A 24,341-nucleotide genomic window follows, 5' to 3' on the forward strand; every position below is an offset into this window, starting at 1 on the left:
GCTTACCGACATCATTTCAGTGTACGGAGATCGAGAACGAAAGTATTTAGCTACAAAAATTGCCCGACAGATAGTTCACGCATTGAACAAGTCACAAAACCGATAGCGAGGGGCGTCGTGGGCTGGGCCTAAACAGTTGTCACAGTAAGAATGAAAATCTCTATGAGGTATTTGTTTTCCACAGGCAAGACTATTAATTTTTTCTGACATCGGTTAGAGCAAGAAAAAAGGATCCCCAACGGGGTACTTATCTTTTAGAAGACTTCAGGTCTGAAACTCGAAAATGAAAATTTCAGGAGTCGGCCGACCGGCACTTGTGAACTGCTTCTGCTTCGAGCACCACATGGCAAGAAAGACTGATGTAATGGCATCTGTTGCATGTTTTATACCCCTGAAGACCTGACGTCATGGAAGAAGCGACAGCATCCGACGCAGAAATCCCAAGACTCTGATTCAGGCTGGCTGAGGGCTACCTGCAGGCAGATAACCCAAATGTGATGACTGCAACAGTGATACACGAAGGACATCTGCAGACAGGTTAGGGGACTCCATACAAGAGGTCATAATACCTCTTCTGGGTCTCAGTAACCTGGCTGCAGTCCAACTTAAAGTCTTTCACCTGCACAATAGTTTCACCAAAGGTAATGTCTTCCCCTGGGGAATCAGTACCATTTGGCTCCTCTTCCGGGGGAAGCATACCCCAGAGTGGAGTAAATTTGTGAAGTATGGGATTCATGCTCTGATGAGTCCTCCTACAGAGAGTAAATCAGCAACAAGTTTACCCTTAGAGGTAGATGCTGAAGGGGCCTGGCTCAGAGCAGGGAACTGTCGTAAGGCCAGGAAGGGGTTAAGTAGACCTTGAGTAAAGGCCTGCCCATCAGGCGCTTGTCTGGAGGGTGCAGACATCGGAAAAGTAGCAATATGCTTTGTCTTTTGCTTCTTTTTTTTTTTGAGGGCCTCCAACACAGGCTCATCTGAGATGCAATGAAGGTATGCAGAGCTGGATGCCGGACAGCACTCCACAACATCTGACAAAACCTCCTCGCGGACAATAATTTGGGAAACCCCACGAGGGCTCTCGAAAATAAGCCTAGGTTCCCCCCTGGCGCCTGAATTGGACATTGGGGACTTCCTCAGGGACATGCCAGCGGCTTCAGTGATGGCCTACTCCGGAGTACCCACCAAAGGAGTAACTGGGGATTCCAGCTCTGATTCAGGGCCTTCACTGGCCTCGAAGAGGTACAGCCAGAAGAGAGCGCAGCTGTAGGATCAGGCTGTCATTTTTTGGCCTTTTTTGCAGGAGGCTCCTCAGAGGTTCCCGATGTTGGGTCCATGTCTTTAGTTAGGCGTTTCAAGCACTGGTTCTCTAAATATAGTTTTAGCGTGGCAAGACGACTTTTAAGGGTTTTGGGGACGAAGGCCTGACAGATTTTACAGGAAGTGTGGTCGTGGTCTTAGCCTAAGCAGAACAGGCAGAGCTCGTGTGAGTCTTTATGTGGAATCAGTCTTCCACACCGACACTTGCCCTTTCTACCTGACCGGAAAGCTGAAACACAGTAGCAAAAATAATCAAAAGCTCCCATTGGAAACTTATCCGACTTCGGACATCACGAAGGCTCTTCTACAAGCAAGCGATAACCGGAGCTGGCACACAGGCGGCAGAAGAGTTCGGAGGTAGGTATCTGCTGATGTCCGCTTTTTACCCAACATCCGTTTATGGCCAACATATGCTGAGTGATGCAGACGTCGCGGACCATCGCATGTATGTTCGCAGTAGCAGCTATGTTTTGTAGAATGGCCAATGTTATGGATACAGTAGCATATGAACAGAAGAACATCTTACTAATTACTTCCAGGAATGAAAAGAACACAGAACTCAAACATTTTAATTAGTCATCAAAAACCACATAAATCACACACATGTATATATGACACATACATACTGACACACGTTGCATACAGAGCCACATGCACACTACAAGCTATTAGTAGACGTGAGTATAATTCTTTCCTACCTGTGTGTGTGGTTGAATTTTTGGACTAGGCGTCCTCCATCAGCCAGTCGTATTTGAATGCTAGTGACAGGCAGCGAACTATCAACTGAAACAGAAGAGCTGGCTCGAGCTTCATTTTCTGCCTGCTGAGCTGGTGAACCAGAGGAAACAACATGAGGGGCTGTGCTGAAAACATGAAAAAACACAAAAGGGAAGCTCATTATGAACTGCAAAGAAAGTACAGGGGGAAAAAATCAAAGCCAGCAATCACTACCTTCCAAAAGCAGGAGAGAGGGACCAACTGCCCTCATACTCAAAACAGGGACAAAACAACAAAATCTAAAACTAAACTAGTTCAGTAATCGGCGACACAGAAAGACAGGAAAGACAGTTAATGATCAGAAAGTGAATTTAAAACAAAAACAATGGTGACTGATGAAACTGGTAGAGAAACTGCATGGCAGTATGGATATTGGTAAATGAGCATTTAAAACAGAAAAAAGACAGCATATCAAACAATGAAGAAAAAGTCTGCAAAGCAGCAATGAAACAAAACAAGACTTGCAAACAGAGATGGGAGCAATGATTATTAACTGACCACTGAAAGTACCACAAATCAGCAGCAAGACAGAAATAAGGAAAACACAACACACAAAAATTATGGAACAAAATAAAAATGGCAGATGAAGAAACAAGAGGAGGAAGATTACACATGTATAAACAAAGACAATGGTAGCTGTAACCAGATGGACTCCTGCAGGAATCGCTAATGACACGTGAAAAAACAGAATACAACAGCAGCTTCCACTAATCAAAAACACAAAGGAACAAAGGCATATCAACAAGCAAGCAGGTAAAAAATTGTTTTTATAAACAAAAACAACATGCACCGCTACACTTAAAAGGTGCATTACACTACTGAAGAAAATACTTATGGTTAACGGAAAAAAATCTGAAATGTTCCAGTCTAGGTGTTGCATATTTTAAGAAATGTAGACTCCCAAGTGTCACCACAACATAAAATCAAACTGGCACAGTTCTTAGAAGGTCCTCACCTGCCAAGTTTCTGCCCTTCTCCTGCAAAGGCTTTAAACACAGGCTTTGGTTTCATGTAATCCTCATCTCGGTGATCCTCCATATCTAGGTTCACCTGTCCACCACGTGCCAGCCTACGCAACTCCTGAGGGATTTCACTGAATGAAATAAGAAACATTAATGTGCGATTGAAAATTGTTCTAAACCAAAGACTGATATACTCTGCATTCCTGGAGTTCTTTTTACAAATTATGTAAAGAAACAAGAAGTTATGTACTCACCATAACGTTCGATGTATGTAGTCCATCTTGCCTCACATTCTTACTCGTGGGTTTGGAGCTGAACCTCGGCTCCGACTCTGCCATACTCTAGCGTGAAGTCTTTCAATTGGCTGGGCTAAGAGGTATCCCACACTGCACTGCTCCCTTTCCCCAGATCTTGTTTGCTGCAAGCTCAATCACACAATCACTCCCCTTCATCCACATGACACAAAGTAGGAAAAAACATTCCAATAATGAAAGGAATACTGAAACCAGAACTAACCTTTAGGTCCTCCAGGATGGGGGATGGAGAGGAGGTCAGTAAGAATGTGAGGCGAGATGGATTACATACATCGAATGTTATGGTGAGTACATAACGTCTTGATGTTATGTAGTCCAATCTCGCCTACATTCTTACCAGTGGGACAGCGTCCCCAGCACCTGAACCCTGGGAGGCTCAATGGAAAATATTCCTAAGCACTGTGGAACCAAAGGAAGATCTGCCTCTGGATACCAAATCCAATTTGTAGTGAGTAATAAAGGTGTGAGGAGATGCCCATGTAGCTGCAGCACAAATATCATCCATAGACATCCTGGCCTGAAATGCTGTAGAGTTAGACATAGATCGGGTAGAATGAGCCTTCACTCTGAATGGTAAATCCTTACCACCTGAGGCATAAATGAAGGAAATACAACCAGAGATCCATCTAGGCAAAGTTACTTCGGAAACAGGAGACCCAATTTTGTTTTCTGAAAATGAGACAAACAGCTGGTCTGATTTTCTAAGATCCTTCGTTCTATGTAAATAAAAGCACAACTGCCTGTGAACATCCAACTGGTGAAATTTGAACTCTGCCCCATTAGAGAACTCTAGAAAAAATACCTGCAGTTCAATAGATTGGTTAAGATTACTAACCGAAGCCACTTTTGGCATAAAGGAAGGGTTTGGTCAGAGGGAAACCCTGTCCCGGTGAAAAATCAATTAAGGTGGTCTTATTGACGAGGCTTGGAGCTCTGAGACACGTCTGGCTGAAGTGATGGCTACCAAGAAGATAGTTTTCCAAGTCAAATATTTAATGTCACAAGTAGCTGCAGGCTCACAGGGGGAAGTGGTGAGGCATTGTAGCACAAATTTTAGATCCCAAGGCGTAACCGGTTCAAAGACTGGAGGGCAAAGCAGCACAGTGCCCTTCAAAAATGTCTTACAAAGTCTGGGTGCCATTAAACTGGGTTCATTGGCAAAGTGAAAAGTGGAAATGGCCTCCAACTGGACCTTTATGGTAGGAGCTGCTGAACCTTGATTGAAAAGCATGGAAAGAAATTTCAGAACTGAAGAGATCGGGGCTGTGTAAGGATCAATTTGCCTTTCATGAGCCCATCTGGAGAATATTTTCCATTTACTGGAATAAATCTTCCTGGTCGAAGGCTTATGGGAAGAAGATAGAATATGAACCACTTCCAGAGAAAAACGATGAAACCTGATCAGTGATGGAAGTGCAGTAGCCAGGCTGTCAACCAGAAGGTTTGAAGAGAGGGATGGAACTGCCCTAACATACGAGTCAGTAGGTCTGGTTGTGGGTCCAGAATCAAGGGGGCAACCATAAGATAGGGATGGAGAAAGGGGAACCAAATTTGACCAGGCCAGTGTGGAGCAATCAGAGTAAGTTTGCTTCCCAAGGATTGCGCTTTCTGAATAACCTTTGTCAGCAGAGGAACAGGTGGGAAGGCATACAGTAGACCGGGAGGCCAATCGTGGACCAGAGCATCCCTGGGTGACACCCCCTGAGGGGGAAGAAGGGTGAAGTAGCTGTTGCACTTGGTATTGAGGGGAATGGCAAATAGGTCGCAGCAAGGCTGACCCCATCTGCGGAAAATCTGCTCCGCAACTTGACTGTTCAGGGACCACTCGCGAGACATAAGAATAGCTCTGCTCAACCTGTCGGCGATCACGTTGGACTTCCCCGGAATGTGCGTTGCTACAAGAAAACATTGGGAAGACACTGCCCACTGCCACACTCGCGAGGCCTCTCTGCAAAGGGGGTAAGATCTGTTTCCACCTTGTTTGCTCAGATACCATACCACCGACATATTGTGTGAGTGGATCGCAATAGTCCCGAGAGGAAGAAAGCTCTGAAGTGCTTGCAACACTAGTAGCACTGCTCTCATCTCCAAGATATTGATATGCAGATGTATCTCGTGTTTTTGCCACATGCCTTGGACTGTCCTGCCGAGATAATGCCCCCCCCCCCCAATCTGGGAGGCATCCGTGGTCACTGTGGCAACAGGAGGGGATGGAACAAAGGGTTTCCCCGCATTTAGGTTGCTGGTGTGAAGCCACCAGCAGAGATCCTGTTTGCACTTGTCTGTGATCATTATGAGATGAGAAAGCGGCATATTTTGTAGAGACCACTGGGCGAAGAGCATCCACTGAAGGAGCCTCATGTGTAGCCTCGCAAGAGTGACCAGCATAGTTGTTGAGGCCATCGTCCCTAACAATTTCAGAACCGTTTTAGCCTTCACTTTCTTTAAAGGGAGCAATGCATTTACCTGTTGTTGCAAACCTTGAATCCTTTCTTGAGGTAAAAATGCCCTCATGCGCACGGTGTCTAACTCGGCACCTATGAAGGTGACACGCTGTGAGGCAACAAGGCAAACTTTTCCCAATTTAGAGTGACACCCAATTGTTGACACAGATTGATTGTGGCATCTCTGGTCTGTAGTAGTAGATGCCTGGTGGTGTCAGAGAGGAGCCAGTCGTCCAAGTATGGAAACACTTGGAATCCCTGATGTCTCAAGTGAGCTGTCACCACTGCCATGCACTTGGCGAACACCCTGTGGTGAGACCAAAGGGCAGGGCTCGAAATTGAAAATGACTGGCTCCCAGCCAGAAGCGTAGGTGACTTCTGGATGTCCTGTCCATTTTTATATGGTAGTAAGCATCCTTGAGGTCGATGGAGCACATCCACACTTCTTTTCCCAACAATGGGAGAATAGATTGCAATGTGACCATTTGGAACTTGGACTTCTTCACGTGGAGGTTTAAGCGGCTGAGATCCAAGATGGGTCTCAGGTCCCCTGTTCTTTTCAGCACCAAAAAGAATCTGGAGCAAGTCCCTAATCCGAGCTGGTCTGAGGGTACATGCTGGATGGCTCCTTTTTCTAGCAGCTTTTGAATTTTTGAAGCTGCGGAATCCCTTTGATTGGGTGGAACATCTGGGATTCTTTTGATCGGCGAGGGGGGAGAAGAGAATGGAATGTGATATCCTCCAGAAATTTTTAATACCCACTGGTCCTGAGTGATGTGCTGCCAGTCTTCTGGGTATAGTGAGATGCAACCCCCGACCGGCTCCGAATAAGCACAGTTGGGCATCCATCAGGAGCGCTGGTAGGAAGGACCATGAAAGGAGTCGCGGTCTCCCTGGTTAAACGGGCCTCCTTTGCCTCTAGGGCGACATCTACCTGAGTTGCCACCCCCACCCCTTGAGGAGGATTCACTTTGTGCATCAGGGAGAAATCTCTGCGATTTCTTGAACCACATTTTCCCACCCTTCTGGCTCTTGGGATAAGGTCTAGAAGGCATGGAATAACTGACTCCTACGGCAGAGAGTTTTACCCGCTTGCTCGCACCTAGTGAGTGTGTCTTTCACCTTGGTTCCGAACAAGGAGGAACCATCAAAAGGGGCGTTGGTGAATGCAAACTTAAAGGCCTCCGCGAAATTACAAAGGCGCATCCAGGAGTGTCTCCTGAGAGAGACTCCGGAACTCGCTGCAGTACTCACTCCTTTGGCTGCATAGGAGATCATCCTCATGAAGTTAGCTATAGAATTTAAGGAAGACATCTGAACATTGACTTTCTGAGCCACTGCATCAGATATGTTACCTTGCAGAGTATTCTTTCAGGAGATCTCTTTGGAGCCTTGTAAAATGTGATAAGTAATTCAGCGACCGCAGAGTAAAGGCCGCTGAATAAAACATACGCTTCCCATACCGGTCCATGGTCCTAGATTCCTTGTTAGGTGGATGGATGGTAGATGAAGTCTCAGCCAGTTCCTTCTTGGTGGCTGCTGCCACCACCATGGCATCTACTGGGATGCCTTTCGTAAGAAAGTCTTTGTCAGCAGGTGCGGACAGAAATTTGTTACGTCTCCTGGGTACTGGTTCCACAGTGTCAGGGGTTTCCCCGCACTCTACGACAAACCAGATTCAGGAGTTCGTCAAAGGGTGGAGAGACCCAAGAGGAGGAGGGCTGAGCCCCAAAGGCCTTCAGGAACACTGACTCCTCTTCAGAGGGCGGTTTTGAGGGCCAGTCGCCTCTCTGTTTCAAGATCTCTAGGATATCAGAAAAAGATGTCCTCAGAGAATGACTTGGGGGACCCCTCTGATTCCTCGAGGTCAGTGTCTGACGTGAGAGACTCTTCCTGGGAGTCTAAGTGCTTCCTCTTGCATGTTCTTGTTCTGGGGGGCTCCTCAGGCACAAACTCTGGTGAGCCCTCAGAAAATGGGGGACCACTCATCGGTGTCTCCCGAGGCCTTGGGTCTCTGCTGTCCAAAGATAGAAGGCGATCAGAGACCGTTACCGGGGCTGGAGGGGGAAGTGTGTCAAAACTGTATGATGCAGTTGAGGATCTGGCCAGCATGCTCCGCACGACCTCGAAAGCTGATCCCCCCCCCCGGCTCCGAAGATCGGCTAACCGTGGAATCTCTAGGAGCAGAGGGGACAAGGTCCGAAGCAAGAGTCTGACTCACTCGAGCCGAAGCACCGAGTGGGAGAATGGGAGCCGATGAGCATCCCGAGGCCTCCCCTTCGGGTCCATCCGAGGAACCATGAGTCCTGGACCCCATGGACAGAGCAGACAAGGTCGGAGCAGAGATCAGAGCGACAAGCTGGGATGGGCCATCGGAGCTGATCTAGAAGCATCATACGGAGCCGACCACTCTGGCTCCGAAGGCTGGGATTTGCTCGGAGGATCTCTCGACGATGGATGGGTGACTGGCTCCGGAGCCAAAAGCAATTTAGCCAGCACCGGTGATTGGAGCAGTCTCTGCACCACTCTATCCACATCTACATCAGAGTGTGTCCTAGAGGACAAGGTGGGAGATCTAGACCTCCTCTCAGAAGGAGACCTGCGAGGAGGAGAGACCGGTCTAAAAACTGGAGACCGGCTCGGAGCTAGCATCTCTGTCACCAGCTCCAAAAAACTGGGAGCCAATGTAGGTCCTGTAGCTTCAGAAACTTCCTTCGGCACCGAAGACAGTGGAGCAGAGGATGCCACAGTAGATTTGGTAACTTTCTCCGGAGGATCCGATAGTACAGACAGAGCTGGAGAACGTTTCTTTGCTTTAGATGTTTTGGCGGGGGAGGACTTGGCACTAGAAGACCTCTCCAAATCTTCCTCAAAGGAGGGTTTCAGTAGACCCTTCAGTATCAGCTTGTTCTTCCGTTCTTGAAGAACATGAGGGCTGAACACACGACAAAAAGCACAAGATTCCTGAAGGTGTACAGCCCCCAAACAAACACATACTGAATGTCTATCGGTAATAGACATCTTGTACCCACATTTACTACACTTCTTAAAGGAGTACAACAGGTTTCTCTAATGTATTCCTCAACTTCACGGCCCTTTTCCTCCCTATTTACATTGTCCTCTGTAAAGCAACAACAATAAAGCATTTACAATTTTTATAATTCCCCTTACTTCTGTAACAGAAGCCTACCTTCTCATACTGTGATGGTTTCACTTACAAAATGATTCTCTCACGTTTGAATAAAGCTTGCTGGAGTCACCCAATTACTGACATCATCGAGGCCAGGCAGTGCAGGTACTTTTTTTTTTTTTTAATCAGTTCCCTCCCCCAAAGTGACATCACCACAGCCGTCATCTGATTCTAACTAAAATAATAAGACCCACCCATTCTGTGATGTCATGGCTCCCTTGTCCTTCCCCCAGTGCTGTTCATTTTATTTAGTAGTAGTGTAGTAACACCGATGTTTGGAAACACAAATTTGGTATGCATACTTGTACATTCTTCACGGCAAATGATGCTTAGGTGGTGCATCGCTTGCATAGTTCTCTGTTGTATTTGCACCAGAAACTGCTAATGTGCAGTGTGGGAATAGAAAGATTAAAACATTAACCTGGTATCAGAGGTGGCAGTGCAACATATTCATAGTGGCTTAACGTGAGAGTAGCTCTAAGCAAGCACCATGTGAAACCTGAACAAGCACCTAGAATTATTCAGTGCAGCTTCCACACCTTAAGTCTGAAAATGAATTCACATACTCACATGAACAGGAGTAGCTGCATATTGATGGCTAAAGGTGTATGAGCATGTCGGGTGGTTACTACACTGCAAAACTGGTATGTAATGGTGGAGATATTTGGAAGGCATGAGCAAACACACCAGTATATTAAAACCATAGCACCAATTTAACTGGAGGCTGGCAAATAGATTTAGTAAGGGATTTTTGTCCATGCACAAATATTTCAACAGTGATTTTTTGCAGTGGCATCCATTATCTGATTCAAAGTAAGTTAACCTTGATGTCCCTTATTTAAAAAAAAAAAATCAATAAAAAATTTACTTTGTTATAAGTGACTTCTGGACACAAGAAAAAGGAACGGGAAAATATAGCAATGTGGTTTGTATGTACAAAGACAAATCCAGGGACACTGCAAAAGTTTTTTTGCAAACCAACCAGTGGAGTAAAAACATATGAAGGCAAACACTGCATACCAACACACTTTGCACATGTAAATCTCAATTTTTAACAAGGTGGAAGCATGAAGTGATTCCTTAACACTTAAATTAATAAAGATCTAAACTGGTTAATAGCATAAATGTTTTATTCTTTAGCTCCTTGGTGCAAGACCTTACTGGATGTGATTGCAGTCAAGTAAGGCCATGGCTATAGTGCAGCAAAAAATGTCCCCTCTAACAAAGGAAATGCTAGAGCAAAGATTAAATTACATGAGTCAAGCACCCTGCTGAGATCTGCCAAACAATGGAATAACAGGTCAAACTACCCTCAGGACTTTGACAGCTAGGGAAGCTAAGTGTTATGGGGGAGGGGAGAAGTAAATTGGACTGGAATTCATTGTCTCACAAATTGGTGCCATTTAAACTAAATTAGAAAAAAAGGCAGCAGTAAACAACACTTTGAGTGTGTTCTGTGGCATTTGCACTGTTTCTGTTTTAAGTAGTCATCCAGCAGCAGGGAATGTTACTTACACTGTTCTATTTTACTCAGTACTTTGTACGCATGCAACATCTATGAAATGACAGGAACTTTAGGCAAACGGAGGCCTGCATGATGTAACATTTTTGAGCCAAACAATGATTTCTGGGATACTGGATGGCAACCTGATTTATCCAAACCATGTCAATATGCCAGCCTCCAGGTGGTCAGAGTCTGGAATTACATATAAAAATATTTAAAATCCTGTAAATAATCCCAGAGTGCTGTTAAAGTGTAGGAAACGTCATGCCATGATGTTTTAAACATGTTTTTTGAGTCTGTGGGTGCGGTACTCCTTTAAAGCCCAAAGGCTTATGTTCTTTAGTATCTTTAGACATAGTAGGCAGGATACTAAATATGACACCACAGACTAACCAGCAAAAGTGCGAAACAATAACTAAACTACAGACAATACACCAGGACCTCTAATTCAAACGGTCAAAGGACAAAACACTAAGAAGGACTAGGTCCTCTAACTTAAAAGGTCCTAGCCCGGAGAGGATAGGTACCTAAGCACAAGACAAACATAGAAGGGAAACAGACAACCAAGGGAGGACTAGGTCCTCTAACTGAAACAGGCCTAGCCCGTAGGGTGATAGCTGACGGGATACTGCTAAAGTAGATAAAGAAACAGAAGGAGCGCAAAACTGCTTAACAACCACAACACACACGCAGACATAGCTATGAAAATAGCTTTGGGAGCAATAAATTAGTCAATTAAGACACAAAAGTTATACTTAGCCACACCCAAGACTGAGACCACGTCTGAGCTTTGCGAGCAGCAAACGAGATCTGGGGAAAGGGAGCAGTGCAGTATGGGATACCTCTTAGCCCAGTCAATTGAAAAACTTCGAGCTAGAGTATGGCCGAGTCGGAGCCGAGGTTCGGCTCCGAACCCATGGGTAAGAATGTAGGCGAGACTGGACTACATAACATCATTTATTAGGCACATTTAATTTCTTTGTCTGCTTTGATCTTGTCTAGAAAAGGAAAATGATAAATCTAAAGTCTTTTAGGTGTACTGTGGAAGGTACAGATATGTAGCAAAATGGACATATACAGCTTGTAACCAACAGAAACCTCAGGGGCTGCCCCGATACTAAAAATGGCATGTATAGGTATGAACCATCTCTCCCTCCTAAGAATCGGAAGAGATTACATTTATTTAAATGAGAAAATATTGGATAAAAAGAAGTTATGTACTCACCATAATGTTCCATCTGAGTAGATACTTCATTTGTCTGTAACCTGTGGGTGTCAGATCCGACCTCGGATCCGATCCGGCAGCTTTCCAAGCTCCAAGATCCGAGCTCCTAGCTCCTCCCCCTACTCATAATCCCCTACTACCAACCACATTACCTCAGATCGTTTTTTGTTTTTTGCCTCACCAACTTGAGACAGAAACCAACTCCGAATGATCAGAAAAATTTCCGACAGGTTCGGGGATGGCAGGGGGGGGGATCGGTTGCAGACAAATGAAGTATCTACTCAGATGGAACGTTATGGTGAGTACATAACTTCTTTATCTGAAGTAGTTACTTCATTTGATCTGCAACCTGTGGGACAGAGTCCCCAGCTAACCTACAAGAACCTGGGTGGTCCTTACGGAAGGATATTCCGAAGCACCGCGGAGCCAAAAGAAGCCCTACTCCTGGAAATCATATCCAGTTTGTAATGAGAAATGAACGTATGAGATGAGGACCAGGTAGCTGCTGAACAAATATCGTCTACTGGAACCCTAGACCAAAAGGCTGTTGAAGTAGCTACAGATCTTGTGGAATGAGCACGGACGCCAACCGGAGCTAGCTTACCAGATGAAGTGTATCCCAGCATAATGCACTGACAGATCCAATTTGCTACAGTCACTTTAGCAATTGCCTTGCCCATGGCTGACTTTGCATGAGGAACAAACAACTGGTCCGACTTGCGAAACCCTCTAGTCCTGTGCAAGTAAAAACGCAGTTGTCTGTGTACATCCAATTTGTGCAACGTGTATTCACCTTTGTTGTGAAAATTTGGGAAAAATACAGGAAGATTTATTGATTGATTAATATTTGATTCTGTAGCCACCTTAGGCAAGAAAGACGGATTAGTCCTGAAGGACACTCCATCCTTGTGAAAGATAAGGTACGGAGGTTTGATACACAGAGCTTGTAATTCTGAAACCCTCTTGGCTGAAGTAATAGCCACTAAGAAAGCCGTTTTCCAAGATAAGAACTTCAACGGAACCGAGGCTGCAGGCTCGAAAGGTGGTCTCGTCAAGGCTTGCAAGACCAGAGTGAGATCCCACGGGGGAACCACAGTCTTTACAGGTGGTTTCAAAAGAAAAACGCCTCTTAAGGTTTTGCACAACTTTGTAGATGCAAAGGAGCCTATGCCGTCCCCCACATGAAAATGGGAGATGGCCGCCAACTGCACCTTGACCGTGGAGGCACTTGCTCCCTGCCTAAAAAGCAGGGAAAGGAAGTCCAGAATAGTCGGAATAGGGACAGTAAATGGGTCCAAGTCTTTGTCTTTGGCCCAGATGGAAAAACGTTTCCATTTACTGTTGTAAAGTTTTCTGGTAGACGGTTTATGAGCCGCCACTAGAATGGCCTTAACGGGGGATGAGATACCGGGAGTCCTAGCCATTAATGGAACCCGATCAACCAAGCAGCAAGTTTGAGATTGACCAGGTTTGGGGTATGACATCTCGCTGGATGCGAGATTAGGTCTGGACTGGGATCCAGAATCCATGGAGGAGCCATACTGTGAGACCGCAGAAAGGGGAACCAGATCTGTCGAGGCCAGAATGGGGCTATGAGGATAACTCTGCTCCCCAACCGAGAGGCTTTCTGGATGAATTTCATCATGAGTGGGAGGGGGGGATAAGCATAAAGGAGTCCGCGAGGCCAAGCATGGACTAGAGCATCTCTGGGCGTCTCCCCTCTGGGGGGGGAAGTATCGCGAAGTACTTGCTGCATTTTGTGTTTAAAGGAGAAGCGAAAAGATCGCAGCGAGGCTGACCCCATTTGTGGAAGATCTGCTTCGCAACAGACGGATTCAGAGACCACTCATATGGAGTGAGGAGCACTCGACTTAGCTTGTCCGCTAATATGTTGGACCGTCCCGGAATGTGCGTTGCTATCAGAAAGCGGTTGGTGGAAATCGCCCATTCCCACACTCTCATGGCTTCTCGACACAGGGGATAAGATCTGGTCCCTCCTTGTTTGTTTATATACCAGACTACTGACATGTTGTCCGTCTGGATTGCAATAGTCCCTAGGGGAAGGAGGTCGTGGAGAACTTGCAACGCCAAAAGCACCGCCCTCATCTCTAGGACACTGATACGCAATGCGGTCTCTAGGGAAGTCCACGTGCCTTGAACGGATCTGCCTGAACAATGCCCCCCCACCAGAGGCGAGAAGCATCCGTGGTCAACGTGGCTTCGACCTGGGGAATCACAAAGGGCCTCCCTTCTCTGAGTTCCTGTGCCTGTAACCACCACAGAAGGGAGTCCCTGCACACCCTGCTCAGGGGTACTGGCGTGCTTAACTGGTGGATCGACAGGGACCATTGGACTTGAAGGGTCCATTGTAATATGCGCATTCGCAGACGGGCATGAAGAGAGAGACCGATCGCTGCTGACATAGACCCAAGTGCCCTCAGGACTAACTCCGCCGGAGGAGCAGGTCTCTGAAGAAGGGCTAACACCTGATACGACAAGCTGTTCAGCCTGACTGATGTTAGAACAACTCGGGAGATTCGTGTATCTAACCTGGCCCCTATGAATTCTAGGGCTTGAGTGGGGCACAGGCAGGATTTCTGCTCGTTCACTGAGATGCCTAGGTTGTGGGCCAGAGACACAGCATAATCTCTCGCCACACAGAGCTGATGCCTATTGGTCGCGGTGAGGAGCCAGTCGTCTAGGTAGGGGAAGACCTGAATGCCCTGGAGTCTCAGGTGGGCTGCAACCACTGCCATGACCTTGGTGAACACTCTGGGGGCTGAGGTGAGGCCGAATGGAAGAACCCTGAATTGATAATGACTGGCTCCGAGCCGGAAGCGGAGGAACCTCCTGGATCGTCTGTCCATTAAGATGTGGTAATACGCATCCTTGAGGTCTAACGAGCATATCCAGTCGTTCTCCCGCAGAAGGGGGAGAATTGATTGGAGAGTGACCATCCGGAACTTTTCCTTGGGAATGAACAGGTTCAGAGCGGAAAGGTCTAAGATGGGTCTGAGGTCCCCCGTTTTCTTTGGCACCAAAAAGAACCTGGAGTAATAACCCAATCCGGACTGATCTGGGGGGACGGGGTGGATGGCTCTTTTTCTTAGTAGCTTTGAAATCTCCAAAGCCGCTGCCTCCCTCTGATCGGGTGGGACATCGGGGAAACATCTGGGTTTGGCGGGGAAGGTTTATGAATGGAATGGAGTATCCTCTGGATATGATCCGGAGCACCCATCGATCTGTTGTAAGGGACTCCCAGTTTGACAGGTGCTCCGACAACCTCCCCCCGACTGCCTCCAGAGAGGGACAGTCGGGCAAGCCCTCAGGGCTGTTGCGCGGGTCTGTCCGAGAAAGGTTCTCTAGACCCGAAATTACGCGGCCCCCCCCCTCTGCCTCTGGGCCGGCGTCCACCTTGTCCTCCTCTGCCTCTAGAGGACGAGTGGTCCGCAGTAGGATGGGATTGCTGAGACTTACGGAACCACAGCTTCTTTTGTCCCCTCTGATTCCTGGAGAAGGATCTTTGGGCATTAGAGAAGCGGACTCCGACGGCAGACAGCGTCTTCCCGTCCTTTTCGCTTTGGACCAGCATGTCGCGAACAGTTTTGCCAAACAAGGCAGAACCTTCAAAAGGGGCGTTCGCAAAGGACGCCTTGAAGGGATCCGTGAAGTCGCAAAGACGGAGCCAGGAGAGACGTCGCAAGACGACCCAGGCTCCGCTAGCTCTAGCGGCTCCCTCCGTTGCATGGGAGAGAAGCCGCATAGATGTATTGGAGATGGAATTTAGAGTGGCCATTCGAGTCTCAAAAACCTTGTCTGGGACCGACATGGACTCCGGGGAGGCTGCAGCATATTCCTTAATCAAGTCTCGCTGTAGCCTAATGGTATGTGCCATATAGTTCAGCGCCCTTATGGAAAAGGTCGCTGAAGCAAACATCCGCTTCCCAATCCGGTCAAGCGCTAGAGATTCCTTATCCGGCGGGTGAACCGAAGAACTCTCCTGCGCGAGTTCTTTCTTGGTGGCCGTCGCCACCAACATAGCATCAACGGGGGTTCCTTTGGCCCAAGACGGTCTATCTGGGGGTGGGCTGAGGACTTTATCGGGGCGCCTAGGGATTGTCTCCACGGTGTCGGGCTCCTTCCAAGCCCTGGTGGTAATTAAGTCCACCAGGGGGTCGGCCGGAGGGGACACCCAGGAGGTAGATGGGCCTGTCTCAAAGGCCTCCAGGAACACGGACTCATCAAGGGAGGGCTTTTGGGCTGACCACCCCCCTCTGATACGCAACATTTCCATGATGTCTCCAAAGGAGACATCTTCAGGGGGTGACCTTGGGGAACCCTCCGTATCATCTAAGTCTGTGTCTGTGGTAACGGACTCAGGGGAGTCCAGGTGCCTCCTTTTGCACCGATGTTTCCGAGGGACCTCCTTGGTGTGACTGTCCGAAGAGGGCTCATCCATGGGTTGTTGTTCATCCACGGGAACTAGCTGGAGGGCTTGGGCAGGCTGCCCCGATGGACGGATGATGGAAGACAGACCCTCACAGTGGGGGTACGGGTGGATCCGAAGCCCGGGTTGGGGATCTGGAGGACCTCGACAGTACCCTCTCCACTACCTCAAAAGCCGAAGGAGAGCCACTCTCGCCAGCCTTTGAGAGCAATCTCCTCGGATCTGAGGAAGGGATCGGGGTCGGAGCCGATGCAGTCGGCGCCGAGGCAGAGGTGTGCTCCAACGCCAACAGCGAAAACACAGCAACTCCATCGGATCCGACGCTCAGCCCTCGGCCCCGACAAGCTCGAAGGTATAGTCGGCGAAGAGACCACAGTTATCGGCGCCGACAATTCCCCGGGTCCGAAAAGGCCTGGATCCGATGACTCCGAGACCCGAAAACGAGTCTGAGAAGGAGTGATCGGGGCAAATATGGGGGCCGCACTCCCCCCCAGAGGGGGGGGGGGAGGCAAGAGCATCCCCATCTGCATTTGCGTCTGCAAGAACAGACGCATCATCCGATCCATATCCGCTTCGGAGATGCTTCGGGTTGACCTGGATGAAGTAGTAGAGGCGGGCCGGGAGGGTCGCCTCGAAGATCTCGCGGGAGACCTATCCTCCTCCTCCGGCGAGAAACAGGGTGAACGGCGCAGAGAGGAGGGGGATCCGGAGACCCTCGAGGGAGATTTAAGCAGTTTCACTGGCGGAGCCGAAGGATGAGATTCGGCCAGCCTTTTGTGGGACTTATGTCCTTCCTTATCCTTGTGCCTCTTCTCTCTAAGGGAAGAGGCACTAGTTTCCCCAGAGCTCAAACCCGATGAGGGAGGTTGAGTCCCGGGTAGAGCTAAGGGGATAGACGGCGCCGAAGCTGCAGAAGCAGCTGGAGCCCGAACGGGAGAGGAAGAAGAAGCAGACTCCTGGGGGAGCTTTCCCGCCAGGATCAGCTTGTTCTTCCTATCCCAAAGTGCCCGGGGGTTAAAGGCCACGCAGATCTGGCAGGCCTCTGACAAATGGGTTGCCCCAGGCACAAAACGCACTGAGTGTGGCCATCAGTTGGGGAAAGCTGGTGGCCACACTCAGTAAATTTAGAAAAAACGGCCTTAGGCCCTTCAGACATTATTCACACACACACCCAAACACTAGGAGGGGGAGGGGAGTGAAGATAAGCTAGTGATTAAATTAACAAAAAAGGGACCAAAAACTAGCACAAGAAGTAGAAAAAGGGACTAACACACACACAACGACAACTTTGTTTCGGATCCGACACCCACAGGTTGCAGATCAAATGAAGTAACTACTTCAGATTACCTAGTTAAGGACAAGAAAGGACATGGTAGGCTGGGAAGGAATACTTCAACAGTGACTGGTAGGACATCTAGTGTTGTGCTAAATTGTTACACAATTGTACAATGTCCTTCCTTACATCACTGCTGCAATATTCCAAGCTTAGTGAGTGTAGATCAACAGATGTGTATATATGCCTTTAAGAAGCTAGCAAAGCCTTTCCTAGACTATAAATACTAAGCACGTGTGAGCCTGACTGCCACTTTGTTGTTGCTCGGGCTCCTACCAACCCCGCCCTAACCTCCTGAAAATCTCTCCTGAACGTCTGGATAAGAACCGGCTATCGGACACCTAATTCAAAGCTGTAAGGCCACTGTGCTCCCTGTGCTTTTCCTCAGCAAGGACTATTAAGAAAATTTTTGTTGTTGCTCGGGCTCCTACCAACCCCGCCCTAACCTCCTGAAAATCTCCCCTGAACGTCTGGATAAGAACCGGCTATCGGACACCTAATCCAAAGCTGTAAGGCCACTGTGCTCCCTGTGCTTTTCCTCAGCAAGGGCTATTAAGAAAATTTTTGTTGTTGCTCGGGCTCCTACCAACCCCGCCCTAACCTCCTGAAAATCTCCCCTGAACGTCTGGATAAGAACCGGCTATCGGACACCTAATCCAAAGCTGTAAGGCCACTGTGCTCCCTGTGCTTTTCCTCAGCAAGGACTATTAAGAAAGTATGTGTACTCCTGCAAATGTTTGCTACTTCTAAATTTGATTCTATCAGGTCACAGTGCACTCCCCTGCCAGGCTAGCCAGCAGCCACTATCCCCCCTCTTTTGCTGCTTTCATCTTCTAGTTCCCACCTCACTGTTAACCCCCTCTTTACTGCTCCTTCTCTAGTGCTCACCTTATTCTCTCCTCTTCCCTGATCCTGATAGCCCCCTCCCCCTTTACCTGTTCCTCTCCCTGGGGTCTCTGCTATTTCAGACCATCTGAACACTTGGGGGTGCTCCCCTACCTTTCCACCATCACTACTTCCTTACCCCTCCTTCCTCTTCCCCACTAAACTAGCCCTCTAACTCCTTTCCTCTGCTCTCTCCCTCACTGCTGTCCTAGATTTAACTACCCACTCTTAGCTTATACTGCCCTCCTCTACCCTTTTTCCTTGGAGTTTGTTTTCTTTTTTAACTTCTCACTCTGTCCTCTCCTCTGCTTTCTACCCTCCACTCCACTTCTCTGTAGATCTTTATTCCCATTTTACTCTTTGCGAGACTTACCTTACTATATTCACTCCTTATTGATTGTCTTCCTCTCTTTCTCCTCCTCTGACTCTCCTCTCTGCGCTCACCCCTTCTATTCTACTCTGCCCCTTTAACTCCATACACTCAGACTTTTCTGTCACTCTGACTGTACGCCCCTATTCCCTTAGTCTTCTTTACTCTCCTGGTCTTTTCCTTTCTGTCCCGCCTTACCTGTCACTCCCACTTTTGTGACTTTCATTCTGCCCCTAGTCTCTCTCCTTCCTCCCCAGCCCACTTTCTCCTCCCTTTTTCTGCCCACTTCCTCTTCCTCTCTTCAAAACTCCCGCGACCAAATAGACGCCATCTTAGTTTCCCCTCTGCTGCTGTGCTGACCAGGCGCCAGAACTTGCCCCTTCTACGTAAGTTCTATGCTTTCTGCTAGGTTTGAATTCTCAGAACTGTACTGTGCGGTTATTTTTCTACTTTCTCGGCTGTACTAGTTGGGAGATTTTAGCAACTTGTTTTTCCGCTGCTAACGCTATACACATAGCGTGTAGCATTGGAACTTAGCGCCTAAACTACAAAGGACTCGTGTATGCCGTGCTTGTTTATCTGAGTAGTAATAACTACCCAGCTTTCTGTCATACTGTTCTAATGTGTTAGTTTTTAATAATTTCCTTACTGTTTGTACAATGTCTTATTCCTGACCAAATTGCACATGACTCGCCGTAGGTAGCTTGTAAAGCTTAGTAATCTTCTCAAATGTGTAGCTTGCATTATTTTTTTTAACTGATACAGCTGTTTGAAATGCTTAACTGCCTGGGGCTGGTAAAGCTTGTAACGTAGGTAGCTTGTAAAGCTTGTAAACTTCACAAATGTGTAGTTTGCATTATTTTTTTTTTTAACTGGTAAAGCTTAGTAACGCAAGTAGCTTGCAAAGCCTAGTAAACTTCACAAATGTGTAGCTTGCATTATTTTTAACTGATACAGCTGTTTAAAGTGTTTAATTGCCTGGGGCCTGTAAAGCGTAGTAATCTTCACAAATGTGTAGCTTGCATTATTTTTTTAATGCGATACAGCAGTTTAAAAATGTTTTCACTGCTTGGGGTTTGTACTGCTTTATTTGGATATAACTATCTGGGGCTGAACCGAGCATTTAAATTCATCCATGCTAATCGCTCACTTTCTACCTTTTTGCTCTCAGCTGAGACATAACTGCTTGTGTTTAATTTACTGTTTACAACAACATATTGATCTAATTGATATTTCTGTTTTTTGCTTACTCATTTTGTTCAACAAACTCAGTGCTAGTTGCACAGCAGGCAAGCCGTTGTATTTTGTAAACGCTACTCACTAGTGTGAATGAACTAGCTTAAAGAGCGACCTGAGTTTTGTTTTCTTTACTGTTTGTTTGGCCGCTTCTCTATAATTTGTAGGAAAGAAACTCTATTTTGTGTTATCATACTGCTTTGCTACCCAAAATTGTTCAAATTTACTGTTTGTATGCTGAAAGCTGTCTACTGTGTACTCCTGATTCCTTCACTGCTGCATTATACTCTCTCTTCTTTCTCCAGATTTTTGTTGTTGCTCGGGCTCCTACCAACCCCGCCCTAACCTCCTGAAAATCTCCCCTGAACTTCTGGATAAGAACCGGCTATCGGACACCTAATCCAAAGCTGTAAGGCCATTGTGCTCCCTGTGCTTTTCCTCAGCAAGGACTATTAAGAAAGTATGTGTACTCCTGTAAAGGTTTGCTACTTCTAAATTTGATTCTATCAGGTCACAGTGCACTCCCCTGCCAGGCTAGCCAGCAGCCACTACCCCCCCTCTTTTGCTGCTTTCATCTTCCAGTTCCCACCTCACTTTTTACCCCCTCTTTACTGCTCCTTCTCTAGCGCTCACCTTATTCTCTCCTCTTCCCTGATAGCCCCCTCCCCCTTTACCTGTTCCTCTCCCTGGGGTCTCTGCTATTTCAGACCATCTGAACACTTGGGGGCGCTCCCCTACCTTTCCACCATCACTACTTCCTAACCCCTCCTTCCTCTTCCCCACTAAACTAGCCCTCTAACTCCTTTCCTCTGCTCTCTCCCTCACTGCTGTCCTAGATTTAACTACCCACTCTTAGCTTATACTGCCCTCCTCTACCCTTTTTCCTTGGAGTTTGTTTTCTTTTTTAACTTCTCACTCTGTCCTCTCCTCTGCTTTCTACCCTCCCTCCACTTCTCTGTAGATCTTTATTCCCATTTTACTCTTTGCGAGACTTACCTTACTATATTCACTCCTTACTGATTGTCTTCCTCTCTTTCTCCTCCTCTGGCTCTTCTCTCTGCGCTCACCCCTTCTATTCTACTCTGCCCCTTTAACTCCATACACTCAGACTTTTCTGTCACTCTGACTGTACGCCCCTATTCCCTTAGTCTTCTTTACTCTCCTGGTCTTTTCCTTTCTGTCCCGCCTTACCTGTCACTCCCACTTTTGTGACTTTCATTCTGCCCCTAGTCTCTCTCCTTCCTCCCCAGCCCACTTTCTCCTCCCTTTTTCTGCCCACTTCCTCTTCCTCTCTTCAAAACTCCCGCGACCAAATAGACGCCATCTTAGTTTCCCCTCTGCTGCTGTGCTGACCAGGCGCCAGAACTTGACCCTTCTATGTAAGTTCTATGCTTTCTGCTAGGTTTGAATTCTCAGAACTGTACTGTGCGGTTATTTTTCTACTTTCTCGGCTGTACTAGTTGGGAGATTTTAGCAACTTGTTTTTCCGCTGCTAACGCTATACACATAGCGTGTAGCATGCGAACTTAGCACCTAAACTACAAAGGACTCGTGTATGCCGTGCTTGTTTATCTGAGTAGTAATAACTACCCAGCTTTCTGTCATACTAGTAGCTAGCAGGCATTCATCCATGCTAATCGCTCACTTTCTACCTTTTTGCTCTCAGCTGAGACATAACTGCTTGTGTTTAATTTACTGTTTACAACGACATATTGATCTAATTGATATTTCTGTTTTTTGCTTACTCATTTTGTTCAACAAACTCAGTGCTAGTTGCACAGCAGGCAAGCCGTTGTATCTTGTAAACGCTACTCACTAGTGTGAATGAACTAGCTTAAAGAGCGACCTGAGTTTTGTTTTCTTTACTGTTTGTTTGGCCGCTTCTCTATAATTTGTAGGAAAGAAACTCTATTTTGTGTTATCATACTGCTTTGCTACCCAAAATTGTTCAAATTTACTGTTTGTATGCTGAAAGCTGTCTACTGTGTACTCCTGATTCCTTCACTGCTGCATTATACTCTCTCTTCTTTCTCCAGATTTTTGTTGTTGCTCAGGCTCCTACCAACCCCGCCCTAACCTCCTGAAAATCTCCCCTGAACTTCTGGATAAGAACCGGCTATCGGACACCTAATCCAAAGCTGTAAGGCCATTGTGCTCCCTGTGCTTTTCCTCAGCAAGGACTATTAAGAAAGTATGTGTACTCCTGTAAAGGTTTGCTACTTCTAAATTTGATTCTATCAGGTCACAGTGCACTCCCCTGCCAGGCTAGCCAGCAGCCACTACCCCCCCCTCTTTTGCTGCTTTCATCTTCTAGTTCCCACCTCACTTTTTACCCCTTCTTTACTGCTCCTTCTCTAGCGCTCACCTTATTCTCTCCTCTTCCCTGATAGTGGAATTTTTTTTTTTAACTGGTAAAGCTTAGTAACGCAAGTAGCTTGCAAAGCCTAGTAAACTTCACTCTTAGCTTATACTGCCCTCCTCTACCCTTTTTCCTTGGAGTTTGTTTTCTTTTTTAACTTCTCACTCTGTCCTCTCTTCTGCTTTCTACCCTCCACTCCACTTCTCTGTAGATCTTTATTCCCATTTTACTCTCTGCAAGACTTACCTTACTATATTCACTCCTTACTGATTGTCTTCCTCTCTTTCTCCTCCTCTGGCTCTTCCCGCTCCGTTGCCCTCAGGCTCACTCCCTCCCTACCCTGCCCCCAAATCCCACCCGCCCCTAGCACATCTACATTTATCCCTCACTAACTCCTCCCACCATTCTTTCCCTCCATCTGGTAGCCAATCCCAACCACTCTATAATTTTCTCCTCCTACTCCTCCCTTTTCTCTTACTCCTCCCCTTCTCATCTCACTTAATCTTCCCCTCTCCTATTCCACTAATACTCCCCCTCACCACTCACTTTCTCCTCTCCTTCTCTAAGCTTGAAACTTCATTTCCTATTTTTTCTCACTTCCTTCTTCTCACTCATTCCAAATATGCCCTCCACAACCCTCTTTTCCTACATACTCCCTTGCTCCCTACTTATCTTACTAATTCCTATCTATCATGCTACTTCATACTCATCTACAGCCCCCCCTTATATACCGCCTTTTCAAACTACCCCACTTACTCATCCACAACCTCTTCTACTCTCACATTTTCACTCCATTTTCCCCTCCCTTACCCCTCTAAACCTTCTACTCCTTTTCCAGCTCAAACTATTCTCTACCTCTTATAAAAGATCCTCTCTTACACCTCCACTCTCCCCAAACATCTCCCTTCAATCTAAACTCAAAAGGCTAAAACTTATCTCTTGTAATATCCTAGCCTTATCTGGAGACATACATCCCAACCCTGGCCCTTGCCTCACTCCTAGCAACTCAATCTCTTCTTCCTCTTCATCCCCTACTTTAACCAAACTTCTCCCCCCTTCTCCTTCTTTTTCATCTCTCTCTCATAACACCCTTAAAATCTTCACTAACAATGCCCAGAGCCTCAACAACAAAATCCACCATGTTCATGCTTGGATCAACCTCAACCAACCTGATATCTTAGCCATCTCTGAAACTTGGCTAAAACCACATATCTCTGACTCTGAAATCATTCCTCCAGGTTTCCACATCCTCAGGAGTGACCGCTTAAACAAAAAAGGTGGAGGCTCTGCCCTTATCTACTCTAACCGTCTATCCCTAATCCCTCTGCAAATCCCAACCCCACATTATAAAAACACTGAAATAACAGCAGGACTACTTCCACTTAATAAACAATAAAACATCTGCATTATTTCCTTATATATACCTCCAGGCAACAATATCTCAACCCTAGAAAATATTCTTCACTGGGCCTCAACTGAAATAAAGTATGAAACCTTCATTCTTGGCGATGTTAACATCGACTGGAATAAAATCAACACACCCACCCCCTCCCTAGCTATTAACCTCTACAACTTCACCCAAGTAATACATTCTACCACCCATCCTAACAAAATCCACCCCCCAGGGTCCATCTTAGATTGGATCTTAGTCACTCATCCAAACAAAATCCCTCTCTCTGGTACTTCCCCTAACACCTAAAGCGACCATCTCCCTGCATACATCCATCGCTCTACTAACTCCACCCAATACCAACATCATTACATTCAAACCCATAACCTTAGCAACTTCAACCCCACAACTTTCTCTAACATTTTTAAGCAAATCAACTGGCAAATCCTAAACTCTCTCCCCCTTGACAATGCTGTCGAGCACTTTAACTCTATCTTCCTAAACACGCTCAACTCCCAAGCCCCCCTTAGAAACAAGCGAATCAAAACCAATTCTGCTCCTTGGCTTACCAAAGAGACTAAAACTTCC

General features: G+C 46.8%; 1 protein-coding gene across 1 annotated transcript in view; it reads right to left on the reverse strand.

Moving 5' to 3' along the window:
• Nucleotides 1-24,341, reverse strand: part of NSFL1C (NSFL1 cofactor) — a 565,621-nt gene that overhangs the window by 35,833 nt on the left and 505,447 nt on the right. Inside the window, exons 7-8 of the mRNA XM_044090438.1 lie at nucleotides 3,050-3,187; nucleotides 2,016-2,180 (exon numbers count right to left, since the gene is read on the reverse strand). Of these exons, the coding sequence (XP_043946373.1) occupies nucleotides 2,016-2,180; nucleotides 3,050-3,187 (303 nt within the window). The remainder of the gene's footprint in view (nucleotides 1-2,015; nucleotides 2,181-3,049; nucleotides 3,188-24,341) is intronic.

Source organism: Protopterus annectens, chromosome 12.part0 (genome assembly GCF_019279795.1).
Source record: "Protopterus annectens isolate FY-2018-M chromosome 12.part0, PAN1.0, whole genome shotgun sequence".
Classification (NCBI taxonomy): Eukaryota; Metazoa; Chordata; order Ceratodontiformes; family Protopteridae; genus Protopterus; species Protopterus annectens.